This window comes from Diorhabda carinulata, chromosome 7 (assembly GCF_026250575.1).
Source record: "Diorhabda carinulata isolate Delta chromosome 7, icDioCari1.1, whole genome shotgun sequence".
In the NCBI taxonomy this organism is placed as follows: Eukaryota; Metazoa; Arthropoda; class Insecta; order Coleoptera; family Chrysomelidae; genus Diorhabda; species Diorhabda carinulata.
In genome coordinates, this window is record NC_079466.1 from 24,831,652 (window position 1) to 24,846,535 (window position 14,884).

The 14,884-nt window shown below is 32.3% G+C and overlaps 1 protein-coding gene across 4 annotated transcripts in view; it reads left to right on the top strand.

Moving 5' to 3' along the window:
• LOC130896616 (semaphorin-1A) overlaps positions 1–14,884 on the top strand; it is a 238,375-nt gene that overhangs the window by 215,466 nt on the left and 8,025 nt on the right. For 3 of the 4 annotated variants that reach the window (XR_009059594.1, XM_057804814.1, XM_057804815.1), the window contains exons 5-14: positions 1,006–1,201; positions 4,830–4,934; positions 5,581–5,669; positions 8,628–8,769; positions 9,900–10,248; positions 10,834–10,916; positions 11,393–11,630; positions 12,237–12,520; positions 12,580–12,790; positions 12,852–13,080. Coding sequence is in view for 3 of the 4 variants with exons in the window: in XM_057804814.1 (XP_057660797.1) it covers positions 1,006–1,201; positions 4,830–4,934; positions 5,581–5,669; positions 8,628–8,769; positions 9,900–10,248; positions 10,834–10,916; positions 11,393–11,630; positions 12,237–12,520; positions 12,580–12,790; positions 12,852–13,080 (1,926 nt within the window). In the remaining variant the exon portion in view is untranslated. The remainder of the gene's footprint in view (positions 1–1,005; positions 1,202–4,829; positions 4,935–5,580; positions 5,670–8,627; positions 8,770–9,899; positions 10,249–10,833; positions 10,917–11,392; positions 11,631–12,236; positions 12,521–12,579; positions 12,791–12,851; positions 13,081–14,884) is intronic. The other variant, XM_057804816.1, reaches the window with a different exon arrangement.

Below are 14,884 nucleotides of genomic sequence, written 5' to 3' on the forward strand. Positions count from 1 at the left end.
AGCGATAAAAATAACCAGAAACCGTTTAAAATTAACAAAAATAAAAAGGGGGCGCATAGGGGGACAAGAAAATTGCAGGAAATAAAAAGAAAACAACGAAAAGACTCGGCACAAAGAGAAAGAAAAATAAATAATGGAAATGGTGATCAATTTATTGATTTCAAGAGAGCGTGTGAATATTGACGATATAAATTATCAAGGGACAGTAAAAAATTAATCAAAAAAATTAAAAAAGGGGGCAGTGCCACAGCAGAAAATAGTAGAAAATAGTCAGCGTTTTTTTTTCTGAAAAATATCGTTACTAAATGCTTATTTCCATAATTCGTATTATACAGAGTGTTCCGGGATTCGATACAAAAAATTCATTCTCTCATACGACCATTTTTGAGTTATAGGACTTCAAAGTTGTAAAATTAGAACTCAATCAATGGTTAACAATTCGGAACTTTTACAGAGACAACCTGTATAATTTGTATATAGCAAAAATCAATTTTCCAATCGATTTTCAACAAAAATGTATTCTTTGTTTAACTCGATAAAATTTATGGTTTAGGAGATATTTAGATATTTAGATCGTTCACCGTAAAGAAACATTCTGAAAAAAAATAACATAAATTGTAATTATTTATTAAAAATACTTACAGGAGGTATTAAAACACAATCAAACATTTTATATTATACAGATTGTTCCTTTAAAAGTTACCATAATCATACAACCAGATTTAATACAGGTTTCAAATCAAAATAGTTTAATTTGAGAATAATTTCACATAAATACTTGCTTTATATTGAGATTTAGGTGTCCTAGAAGATCCCCAGAAGTCCTAGATCCCAACTCCAGAGCAAACCCGACCGCATTCAGTCCCGTGGAACGAATCATTCGGTGGTTAGATGCTGTCAGACAATTCACGTGATTTTACGCAATTTAAAATGTGGATACACTTTCCTTTATGAAGAAACCTCTTCGCAAAAATTAAGCGATTAAGATTTTCTTTTTTATTTCAGGAAAACTGTCAAAATTATATCAGGATTATGGCCAAAACCGACACGGGGAAACTTTTACTTTGCGGCACCAACGCTTTCAAACCGATCTGCAGGGAATACAATATTTTAACGAAAAATTACACCGTCTCCAAAGAGAAACCAGGCCAAGCCGTGTGCCCTTACGACCCCCATCATAATTCCACGGCTATCTACGTCGGTAAGTTCGTAATTTTTTTATTTTTTCCCATTCGAAAAACCTCGGCATCAATTCGATGTTTTGACGTTTTACTTTGAACTGACGCGGGATATTTCGAATTGTCCCTCGTATACGACACAAAAAACAAAAGTTTATATCATTTTTATAGTCGCAAATCACGCGAAATAATTAAGAAACTTTGTAGTAGTAAACGATTTGGGATAAAGTTGACAATTTTGTTGATTTACTAGCATTATTATATGAATTCAAATTTCGGGACTGTAGTTATCTTAAATAGAGCTGAAATCGATGCTAGCTAGTCACGAACCCCGTCCAACTGTTTAACAAAGAAGACACGACAATATAATTAATTTCCTTTCTAAATACGGATCTTTAGATAAAAGATAAAAGTTTTGTACTACCACTCGTATATTTTATATATTTTTTCCTAACTTTGGCTGATAAACTGCCGTTTATTTATATCTAACAACTTTCTGGATAATTCCGATTCTAGAATACCGTAAATAAACAAATTGGAAATAAAAAATAAGTCACAATATTAAGTAAACTGCTTATAAAAACAATACGAAGATTTCACGTTGTATATGAATAGAATTCGGCGCGTTCGCCAAATTTTGGATACTATTAACGTAATAAAACAGAACCCACTTCACGGTTTATATCAATGGACGAGTTCGTATCAATATTTAGCTTCAACTTTTTTGTATTTTTATCATTATTTATTAGGAAGACGAAGTAACTTTTAATTTTGATATAAATGATCATAGATGGCTCTTATTTATTCGTGCGTTCTTCTTCTTTTTACCTCTACTACAGTATTTTTTCTGTTTTCAATACGTTTTTATCATCGTGATCATCATTTTCGATTGAAGTTTGTTTTTTTCTTACTTTTCGACTTCGATTTATCCTGATTTTGATCGATCGGATTTGACTGTGACTGACGCACAGATGGCGCTGCCATTGTCAAATCCATATGACGTTTACGTAGTACCAACTGTCGAATAACTGTGCACCGATTCAAAAGTCGATGGAAACGATGATTAAATTGAACGAATTAGCTTATTCAACCACCGTATAGTCCCGATTTGGCCCTTAGTGAGTACTAGCTATTATTTTCTTGTAAAAAAATGTTAGTCGGTAGTAAATTCGGCCCAAATTGAGAAGCAATTGGTTGAAATTGATTCTAATTTGAGGTTAGAGACAAATTCTTTTACAACCCCGGTATTTAGAAGTTAGAGAAAAGTTGAAATGATTGTTTGGATTGTTGAAAAAGATTAAGTTGATTAATAAAATGGATTTTTGGGCGAAAAAAATTTGTTTTTCTTAGTTAGTCACTCGATTTTTTGTGGTTGTTTTTATGAAATTTTTGTCGTACAAAATAAATCAACTAACCTCGAATTATCGCGAGTTTATAACACAAAAGTGTGGGATTCTATTAGTTTCGATTATATGTCGGAATAGTAGTTGATTTATTTACCATTAATGACGGCGGGCGGCGGCGGGCGGCGGCGGACTCGATCTATGCCTGCCGAGACCGCCCATTCAACACCCATCGAACCAAATCTATATCCCAGTAGGTTGTAATGAAGAAAATAAGATACTCTATCAATCACCCTCGTGTATTAACGTCACTTAAAGGTAGATCCCTACTCAAAACCCCATTGATTTTAAATAGAAAAAATGTATCGAAGAAAATTTATTTAAATAAAAAATTTATGATAATTTTTATCGATTTTCAACGGGAATTCATCTCCATAACATTTTTTTTCTCATTATTGTCACAATATACGTCAAAATTTCGAAAAATTTTAAATATTGGCGGAGGTTTCTACGAAGCGACTCCACCAAAATTTTAAAAAACTCGATGCGATTCACATTTTGACGGTAAATGGTTAACAAATCTGTTACTCATACATCCACCACGTTCCCTTGAACTAGACACCGCGGAAATCGTAAAAACTCGATATATACAGGCAAATAATTTCAATAAAAAATTTATGATAATTTTTTTCGGAATGTTTCTTTACGGCGAACGATCTTAAAATCCACATAAGTGACATTTTTCGAAAATAATTCCGAATTTCATCGATTTCGATGTTCTAATCCATAGAAATCTCCATTTAATCGTCGAAAAAACGTCGAATTTCCCGTTTTTTTTTTGTTTTAGAGGTTATTTTGTGTTTTTATCGATTTTCAACGGGAATTCATCTCCATAACATTTTTTTTCTCATTATTGTCACAATATACGTCAAAATTTCGAAAAATTTTAAATATTGGCGGAGGTTTCTACGAAGCGACTCCACCAAAATTTTAAAAAACTCGATGCGATTCACATTTTGACGGTAAATGGTTAACAAATCCGTTACTAATACATCCACCACGTTCCCCTGAACTAGACACCGCGGAAATCGTAAAAACTCGATATATACAAGCAAATAATTTCAATAAAAAATTTATGATAATTTTTTTCGGAATGTTTCTTTACGGCGAACGATCTTAAAATCCACATAAGTGACATTTTTCGAAAATAATTCCGAATTTCATCGATTTCGATGTTCTAATCCATAGAAATCTCCATTTAATCGTCGAAAAAACGTCGAATTTCCCGTTTTTTTTTGTTTTAGAGGTTATTTTGTGTTTTTATCGATTTTCAACGGGAATTCATCTCCATAACATTTTTTTCCTCATTATTGTCACAATATACGTCAAAATTTCGAAAATTTCAAATATTGGCGGAGGTTTCTACGAAGCGACTCCACCAAAATTTTAAAAAACTCGATGCGATTCACATTTTGACGGTAAATGGTTAACAAATCCGTTACTAATACATCCACCACGTTCCCCTGAACTAGACACCGCGGAAATCGTAAAAACTCGATATATACAGGCAAATAATTCCAATAAAAAATTTATGATAATTTTTTTCGGAATGTTTCTTTACGGCGAACGATCTTGAAATCCACACAAGTGACATTTTTCGAAAATAATTCCGAATTTCATCGATTTCGATGTTCTAATCCATAGAAATCTCCATTTAATCGTCGAAAAAACGTCGAATTTCCCGTTTTTTTTTTTTGTTTTAAAGGTTATTTTGTGTTCTTATCGATTTTCAACGGGAATTCATCTCCATAACATTTTTTTCCTCATTATTGTCACAATATACGTCAAAATTTCGAAAATTTCAAATATTGGCGGAGGTTTCTACGAAGCGACTCCACCAAAATTTTAAAAAACTCGATGCGATTCACATTTTGACGGTAAATGGTTAACAAATCCGTTGCTAATACATCCACCACGTTCCCCTGAACTACATACCAAGGAAATCGTAAAAACTCGATATATACAGGCAAATAATTCCAATAAAAAATTTATGATAATTTTTTTCGGAATGTTTCTTTACGGCGAACGATCTTAAAATCCACATAAGTGACATTTTTCGAAAATAATTCCGAATTTCATCGATTTCGATGTTCTAATCCATAGAAATCTCCATTTAATCGTCGAAAAAACGTCGAATTTCCCGTTTTTTTTTTTGTTTTTAAGGTTATTTTATGCGAAAGGAAACGATCGAGAATCCGATATCGAGTTAACCGAGCGAAATATAAAAAAATCTTTCTTTTTGTTTCAGATAGAGACCTGTATACGGGAACCGTGGCCGATTTCAGCGGCATGGACCCCATCATCTACAGGGAGCCATTGCAAACCGAACAATACGATTCGATGAGTCTCAACGGTGAGTTTTTTATTTGTCTTTTCATATAAACATTTTCCTTTCCACCAAAAACCAAACAACGAATCCGGCATTGAAAACTACACCACAACGGAAAAAAAGAAGAAGAATAAACTGTATAAAAGGTATAGATGAAAAAATACATCAGATTATCTATGGTAGAATATATATGGTGTTTTAAACGTTATAAAAAAACCTTATTTTTCATGTAGAATCAATTTGTGATCAAAAATAAAACATTCCGTTCGAAAAACCTCATATTTTATTTTTTTAAATACTTTTGGGACATCCTGTATAATCACAAATAATTTTAGAAAATATAAATTTCTAATAATTTTCCTGTATATTCATTTTTTTAACAAAATTTTAACGTTTTCTTTGTATCTATTAACAAAAATACTTCCCGACTTAGTACATCTTCTAAAAGGACGTTCTGTATAAGCAGATAACGAATAATTGTGCGATATAAATCCACTGTCGTTTTTGTTTACCACGACCTCCAATTATATACCGACTACTCGCTGATAAACAAGCTAAGTATTTATACACAACGGTTTTCTCGATAATTAGGATTCTAGAAATTTCGAAATTTGAATTTGACTCGATAACGAGTTGATTAATGATAACCGGTTTAATTTTTTTTTCACAGCTCCCGATTTTGTTGGATCCATGACTCAAGGAGACTTCGTTTACTTCTTTTTCAGAGAAACTGCAGTTGAATACATCAATTGCGGAAAGGTGAGTTAATTAATACAAGTTTCGTATCGTAAAGTTTTCAAAATATAATAAGGGGTTTGTGGGGGGGGGCTATAACTCCGGGCCCCAGGTCCAAGAGAAATTTTGAACAACATTCCAAGGTCACTTTTTCCAAATCATTCAGTTTTCCTTCAAACTTTAGTTGCCGTATTTGTGGACCTTGCAAACGTCGTCTTTTCATAGAGTTTATACGAAATTTCCATCAGGACGAGGTTTACATGGAACTTTAGTGAAAATATGTCATCAATGATCATTTTCCAGAGCATCTGCTTTAGAAGATAAAAGATTCCAGTTCGGTTAATCCAGACCCCAAAAGTTCTTGTACCAAATGCGGTTCTTTTGAAGTAGAGTTGATTAAGAACAGATTTTTGACCAACTGCTCGATTTAGAGGCTTTGAGGCAGACATCTAGGATGGGTCTGTTGACCGATGTAAAACTAGATGTGATTGAACCAAAACTTCGTACTTGGTCAAAGACAAGACAACAACAATGGACTTGGATCTCCATTCCTTCTTTAATTTGAATTTATCCCAAGAGATTATGGATCCAAAACGCTTCCACTGAGTTCAGAATCAAAATTAGCATAATCTTGTACCAAAAATGGACTTGGACCACCATTGGAGAAGATGGTACCCCATGGACAAGCCGTTGGAAGCTTGGTCTCGGTTTCAGAGATGTTGGATCATCCAAAGAAGATTCGAATACTTGAAGAGGACTCCAAATTATGGTCTGTTGTACTGTGGAGGAGTTAAATCGTCACTTTGAGCAGAATTGAAGCTGAATACGTAGCTGCTAGTGAAGGCGCGAAGCTGAGTAGGTTGGCTGGAAGTCCGTCTTCCAAGAACCCGCAAAACTAAACGGAAAAGAAATGTCGTAAATTGAGATTGGCGATTGAAAGCAGAATAAAAAAAAATCCATTAGACTCAATTTAATTTTCTAAATGCATATTTATTTAAATTCGCATCGAGGGCGTTCGTTTTTCCGAGCTTACTCACAAAATGGCCACATAAATCTTTTGGAAAAAGCAAGAGACCAAAAATAAATTTTAAATGCCTTCATTTGTAACCTTCCGAGAAATCTAATATTGGGGCCACTGGGGTAGATGCCGAACTTCTGATTAGAAAGTTTCGGGATCTTTCTTTGTGTTTGTTCGGCTTTAGGGAAAAAGATGTATGGTTGTGAAAAATTTCGTGAGCATGTTTTAGTTCTATTTTATGCGAATACATTACTTGTTTTGCTTTTCGAATCGTTTGGGAAACTTTTATATTAGTTTTCATTCAAATTGAGCTGTACAATCTTGAAAGGGCGACTCGAAACAAAATTTTTATACATATCGTCCCACGACGAGATAAAACTATCTGTATATAACGAAATACTTATAGTAGAATCATGAAAATTTCTAAGTTTTGGTTTTCGGATACGATCTTTTTAACTAGAATATTTTCAAAGATGGCCGACTTCCGGTTCTACCGGAAATCGACTATAACTTTGTTATTTTATATGGAACACCCTATATATTAATACATTTTTGAAATCTACATGAAATTTTAATAATCTTTTATCTAAAAACTTTTTTCGAAAAATGCACAGTTTTCGAGTTATTAATTCTTTTGTAAAAAATTTGACAGTTGTAGACCCTTATAAATTATTTTTTTACCAGCATACCCTTAAAGATATGAAAATAATTTCTATTCGGTTGCTTTTAGCAAGGTCAAACGTATTTGAATCTATGTTAAAAAATTTTTCATTATATACAGGGTGTGTATAATAACGGTTCAAAGTTTAACATCATAAATATCAAATTTCTTTATTTTTTTAAATAGAACCACCCGGTTTTTTCTATTTTAATACATTCAGGGGTAAAAAGCAAAAAATCCCATTTCAACTTTTAGTCGTTACCGAAATATTTCAGGTTTTTAATTATTATTGAATTTTTTAACAAGTTTTAATTTTTTATGTATACTTTTAGTAGATTTTGTAATAAATGACACTTATTTAACTGTCATTAGTCGATTGTTGATATTTTAGAAAATCGAGAATTTCGAAAAATATGTAAATAGCAGCAAATAATTTGCAATAACTTTGTCACATTCGCCATGTATTAAAAGCAAATTTACATAATTTTCGTTATTAAATTGAGACACACCCTGTATAAAATGAAAATTTTTCAACATAGATTCGAATACGTCTCACTTTGCTTAAAGTAACCGAACAAAAACCATTTTCATATCTTTAAGGGTATCATCGTAAAAAAATAATTTATAAGGGTCTGCAACTGTCAAATTTTTTATAAAAAAATTAATAACTTAAAAAGTATGAATTTTTCGAAAAAAGTTTTTAGACAAAATAATACTAAAATTTTAAGTAGATTTCAAAAATGTATTAATATACAAGGTATTCTATTCAAAATAACGAAGTTAGAGTCGATTTCCGGTAGAACCGGAAGTCGGCCATCTTTGAAAATATTCTAGTTAAAAAGATCGTATCCGAAAACCCAAACGTAGAAATTTTCATGATTTTACTATGAGTATTTTACCATATACAGATAGTTTTAACTCGTCGTGGGACACCCTGTATAGTTTATTAAATTTGTTAATTTTTTTTTATCTTAATCAGTATATTTCATGAAAATATCTCGTAAACATCCACGCACGAAGGTTTCTATCTTTCGAATTGCAATTTCAATGGACAAAATAAATAATAATCACTTGGCAACAAATCGGGACTATAAAGGGGTGTTGCAGCCCAATTCTTTCAACGTTTCCATTGGAGAGACGATCATCTCCAAATTTTCAATAAAATACCGCGGATTTGACTTTATCTTTGACCAAACATCGAGCTGTAACATCCATATGACGGACTTAAACGAATTATATTTGAACCGCCCTCGTAAAATACCAACAATATATTCTGCGTTTAATATAACGTTTATTTGTTCAGACCGTCTATTCACGTGTGGCGAGAGTGTGCAAGAATGACCGAGGAGGGCCTCATCGTTTTCGTAATCGTTGGACTTCTTTTTTAAAATCACGCTTGAATTGTTCAGTAACGGGGGAATTTCCATTCAGCTTCAACGAAATACGTAAGTATATAAATTTATATAAGTATAGCCCGGTCAAATTCGACGTAGAAAATAATTAATAAAAATAAAGCGTAGGATGAAAAAGTTGTTTCTTTAAGAGTCAAAATCGCTAAACTACCCCAAAAGTAGTATAGAGACATCTACATTTTGAAGGAATAAGTTTCGGAATCGGAAAAGACCGAAACTTCTAAAGTCTAATTTGACTGGACTATTAGTAGCGGATTTTCTTTTTTTTCGCATTTTGCTTTAATCGAATGTTTTTGAAAGTTTTCCAATAAAATTTATATATTCATATAAATGAATATACGAGGTATTTCCAAAGTAACTCAAAGTTTTAGTTTCTATAAAAGCGTAGCGAAAAGTTCAACTTCGTTTATGAAATTATTGAGTCATAGCTTGAAAATTTGTTCCTTGATATAGACTTCAGTCGTAAATATTCTAGGTTAACAATAAGGCGGTTTTGTGTCCGTTTGAACTAATTATTCCGTACGAAATTAATATGAAATTGAAAGGTAAATAGTTTCGATACAAAATAACCACATCTATCTTTTAATAATTTTGTATTTGGGACACATCATAAGCGTTCGTATCTATATCCCAAATTGTGACGTACAGGAAGTATTACTAACGAACGCACCCCTCAATTCTGATTGTAATATTTTACCCTCTTTTGATAGCTGTCATTGTCAAACATCGATTCGAAATTCATAAATCGTGTAGTTCAGTACTACTATGTCTATGATTCTATTATTTTAACTACTTTTGACAGCTGCCATTGTCAATCATCGATTTCAATTTTGCAATTACTCTATACGAGACTCGAATGTATATAATCGAACGCACCCATTAATCTAATTGACAGCTGTCATTGTTGAAGTTGATAAGTCGTGTAGTTTACATTTTTATATTCTAAACTACCTCAAAAGTGGTTTAGAGACTTCTAAAGTGTAATTTGACTGGACTATTATAAAAAGATGTAGCGGATTTTCTAACATGATATACATCGTCCCGTAGTTTCGTTTCTTTGGAGAATTTCTTCTCTTTCCTCTTTTTTTTTGTTACAACATCGTGATGAGTATGTAGTGAAAATTCGATGTTTTATATTTGTAAATTTCGCGTGGTATTTTTAGAATCAACAACGGATCTAATAGACGGTAAATATGGAGATATACAAGCCCAACTCGTATATGGTACTTTCACGACTCCTCCTAATAGTATATCCGGTAGCGCCGTTTGCGCTTTCAGCCTCCAAGATATTACAGATACTTTCGAAGGTAACTTCAAAGAACAAGCCGCCATCAACTCCAATTGGTTACCTGTATTAAGTAATAAAGTACCGGATCCTCGACCTGGACAATGCCACAACGATAGTAGGACTCTACCAGATCTGACACTCAATTTTATCAAAACGCATTCGTTGATGGACGAAAGTGTACCTAGTTTCTTCGGACAACCGATTCTGATTAGAACAAGCTTCCAGTAAGTAATTTTATCATTTATATATACATATATATAAAAAAAACTAATTTAAAAGGTAACTACCTAGAATAGATGATGCTGGACTATATTTGTAGGTTAGATATAGAGTAATTCTTGTAAAATTAGAATTTTGTTTGTCTTGGCTACGATCTGATTTTGTGCAAAATAAAACCGAATGGGGTAGAGTCTTTGAATTATTACCTGTACACGTAAAGCCATGGATCATCTTTGATGTTTTCACACCTTTTTGGGAACCTGTAGCGAGCTGAGGATAGAGAAATGGCTGCCGAAAATAGTCTTTTGCAGTTGATGTCTTCATTTTATAAAAGTCATCTTTAACACGCCTAGATAAAGAAACTATTGGAAGCTAGCAGTGAACATCTTTTGGTACATCGACACTAAGTGGATTGTCTGTGATTTGGGCCAGAATGTGGTGACGAAAGAGATTGCTAAAGAAGTTGATGAAAAGGTGTCTTCGAGGGATGTATTTTGAGTCATATCTGTCACTTTTAAGTGGATTTTTCGAATTTTAATTTTTAAATACAAAAATGTGTCGTGGAAAGTTTTATTTTTTTTTTGTTTCAGTTACAGATTCACGCAAATAGCAGTAGATCCACAAGTCAAAGTCCCAGGGGGTAAAACTTACGATGTACTTTTCATCGGAACAGGTAAATTGACTATAATTTTTTTTAAATATTATTGATGTTCAATTCATCGGATTTTATTCTTTTTTTTGTTCTTTATATCATGGTATGGAAAAAGAAGAATTTGATTTTTGTCTCTATTTACTGCTTTTTGCGATTTTAGAGGTTAAATTACATTTTTTATAAGTTCTATTTTAGTTTCTTAAACTAGTATTCTCATTAAATAGTTCAGTATTTATTTTTCATTGTATCTGAGTGATGTAGGAAATAAATATAAACTGAACAAGTTTGAACGAAACTAAAGTGAGTCTAATCTAACTCAAGGTAAACCTAACCTAAACTAAACTGAAAGCAAAACAAATATTGAATAATTAAAAATAGGCCCTTCCAAAATGAAGTACTATAAATGGTTTTGACCACGAAAAGGCTAAACTAAAGTGTTTTATTATGATATTAAACTGAATAGTTTTGCAGTCTCTTCACTATTTGAATTTTTCTAGATAACGGAAAAGTTATAAAATCGATAAACGGTTTATCCGCCGATTCGAGACACGGCGTTCGAACAGTGGTTATAGAAGAAATTCAAGTTTTTCCAATCCACGCACCGGTACGAAGTATAAAAATAATGAAAAACGTTAAAAATGGTAAAGAAGAAACACGACTGGTGGTCGTGTCTGATACGGAAGTTCAATCTTTGAGGGTACACCGATGCGACAGCTCTAAAATCTCCAGTTGTAGGTACGTTATAATTTAAATATGTCTATTTACTTTTATTTGATATTTACTAACTTTTAAAACAACACTATATATTTTTTTTAAATTAAAACATACGTTAATCTGTTTAAAAAGAGTTTTTGGCACATTCTACACACTCTCACGATCGTTTTCTTTGAAAATCTCGTTCTATTGATATGAAAAATGTTATAGGTTAACAATATGGCGGTTTTGTGCCTTTTGAACTAATTATTCCAAATGAAATTGGAAGGTTAAATAATTTCAGTACAAAATAACCACAAAATTTTAATAATTTTGTATTTGGGACATCATAAGCGTTCGTAACTAAGTCCCAAATTGTAACGCTCAAGGAGTATTACTAACGAACGCACTTTTTGACAGATGTCATTGTCAAACTTCGATTCGAAGTTTATAAATCGCGTAGTTCAGTATTACTATGTCTATGGTTCTATTATTTGAACAACTTTTGACAGCTGCCATCATCAACCGCACCCATTAATCCATTTGACAGCTGTCATTGTCAATTGTCGATTTGAAGTATAATGAAAATTATCATATATTTAACGTATTTTTTTATTGGAAAACGACTTTATAATTTTTTTCTTTCAGTGAATGTGTGGCTCTGCAAGATCCTTATTGCGCTTGGGACAAAGTACAAGGAAAATGCCGATCCAAAGGTTCCGGTAGATGGGGAGAAGAAAGTTATTTTTTCCAAAGCGTTAGTACAGGAGAACACGCCGCTTGTCCCCCTTTAAAACTGGGAAAAGACGCGGGATCGGTGGGGGGATTGAGCTCGTCCCAACCCAAATACAATTCCGATCACCAACCGAGTAACGATAAACCCGATGGACAAGTCATTAACATTATTCAAGATAAACCTTTCGAAAGTAGCGGTGAGTTCTGTTTTTAATGATTTTTTTCATTATATAAAATCGTGTATTTCTTCGCTTAGGTCCGGCAGTAACCGCTACTGACGCTCATCCGAATCAGTACCCCGTAGAAACGCTCATAATGGCCGTTGTGGCAGGTTCCGTATCCGCTCTTGTCGTCGGATTCTTCGCGGGTTATTTATGCGGTCGTAAATGCCACAAGGACGAAGACGACAACCTCCCCTACCCCGATACCGAATACGAATACTTCGAACAAAGACAAAATATGAACAGGTAATTTTTTTTATTAATAATTTAATCGTGCAGTGATTTGATACAATTTTTTTATTCGCAGTAGAATCGCAGCCGAGCCGAAATTACTTCCGCAAGAAGAAGTGACGTACGCGGAGCCGGTGTTGGTTCCGCAGCCGCCTCCGAAGCTTCATTCGCCTAAAAATACGCTGCGTAAAGGGCCGCATCAAAATAACGCAGAGACGCTCTTCCAATTCCAAACTGACGGCGGCTACAATGGTCGGGATAATTATAGAGGTCGTGATAACTTCGGGACGTTAAGGTCCCATCAGGTAAACAGAAGAGATTATTTGTGATAGATTCGTTTTTTTTTTCTATATGTTTCCCTGGGCAAGATTTTAGGAAAAATATGTTCGTTTTCGTTTATTTTAATACTGAATTTTCAGTTTTTCCCATAAAATTAACCTAAAAGTGCGAAAACGCCGATAAATTTGAGGTTATGTCACATTTTTCAAATTTAGAAAACTTTTTTTTAGTGTACAACTTATGAAATTTAAAATTTCGAATTTTTTTTTTAGTTTCTAGTAATTTTTAGTAATTTATTCCATTCTAAACTCTCCGTGTACACTAAATATAATAAATCGTATAATAAACTATAAAATCCCATGATTTTTTGACATTTTAAAAAAAATTCAATTTGAAAAATTATAATAACGTTTCCTAGTTCCAACATTGCAAGTTAAGCTACTCGATCATAGATGGCGCCTTTAACAATAAAATTTAGTACAATCTATAACCACATAGTCATAAATTTAATTCTTGTTGATCTGTGGTTTGTGTGGTGACGTCATACCGTACAAGTTTAATTTTGAATTAGTAGAGGCGATTAGATCTCTAATTACTATATATTATTCTTAAAGTTGGAAAATATTTGTATCAAACTTATTATCTTTCAAAATAAAAATGTTGATTGCTGAAAATTTAATGAAATGAAATATTTTTGTTAGGAGCAATGAAAATTAATTAAGTGATTAAAAAACTTTGTATTTCTAGGTTATGTTAGTAAATACAGTTTTCAATAGAAAAATTTCTGCTACAAATATCATAATTCGAAAAAATACGAGGAGAATCATAAAATTTGACAAAAAAAATGGAAATTGTGAAGTAAACATAACCTCGAAGTGCGAATTATCAATTAGTTATTAATTCTGGATTGGTTCTAGCAGTTTTGTGTTATTTTTGAAAATAGAACGCACCAAAGACGAAATTTCGACTGTGTTAAGTAATAACAGACAATGGATAAATTTGTGATGAAAAATTATCACGAACTGGTTCATAATCAAAAGCATGATAACAGCAGTCCTGAATTGATTACGAACTCGTTCCGAATCGCTTGTCAACATTTCATGGTGATTAATATTTTTGAAAACGGATTTTTCCTAAGATCTTTAACAGAAGTATGTCAGTCTCCACAACAAAGTTAAAGAATCTCGTTAAAAAGTCGATGTACAGAAGAATTGATCTCGTTTTTTTTTTTAATTTCAGTGTACAAACTCTTATATAATAACAAAAATTTCTATCAAGTTTTATAAAACTGCCTTCTATAAAATCCTATTTTCAATTAACTCGATAAAAATATAGATTTTCCACTAGTTTTTACACGATTTTGATAATTTTCGTATACGAAAAAATTCAACGGTAGTAGTATATGGAATGTTATTCCTGAACATTGTTTTCTCAGTGTATACAAGCATTTGACATAAATGTAAAGTTTTCTATTTTATCAACGTCATTGTCAATCACTTCAAATTTTGTTTATCAACATCTTTTATTTCAAAGGAAGTAGATCAATAACCTCAAATTCAAACACTCGTAACCTAGATACGGGAAACTGTATTATTTGCAACAATTTCTGGAATAATTTCAAAAAAGTGGTAAAAACAATTCGAAAATCTAATAATTTGTACAATAAACAAGTTCTATTGTTTAATATTTGATAAATTAGATTGAATATTGATAAAATAAACTATTCGATTATATATGAAATAATTGCATGTTTGGAATCCATTTTTTGATAAAATATCAAATTTCTTTACAATGTAATACTTGAATCGTTCTTTTTTTGTTACATTGCAT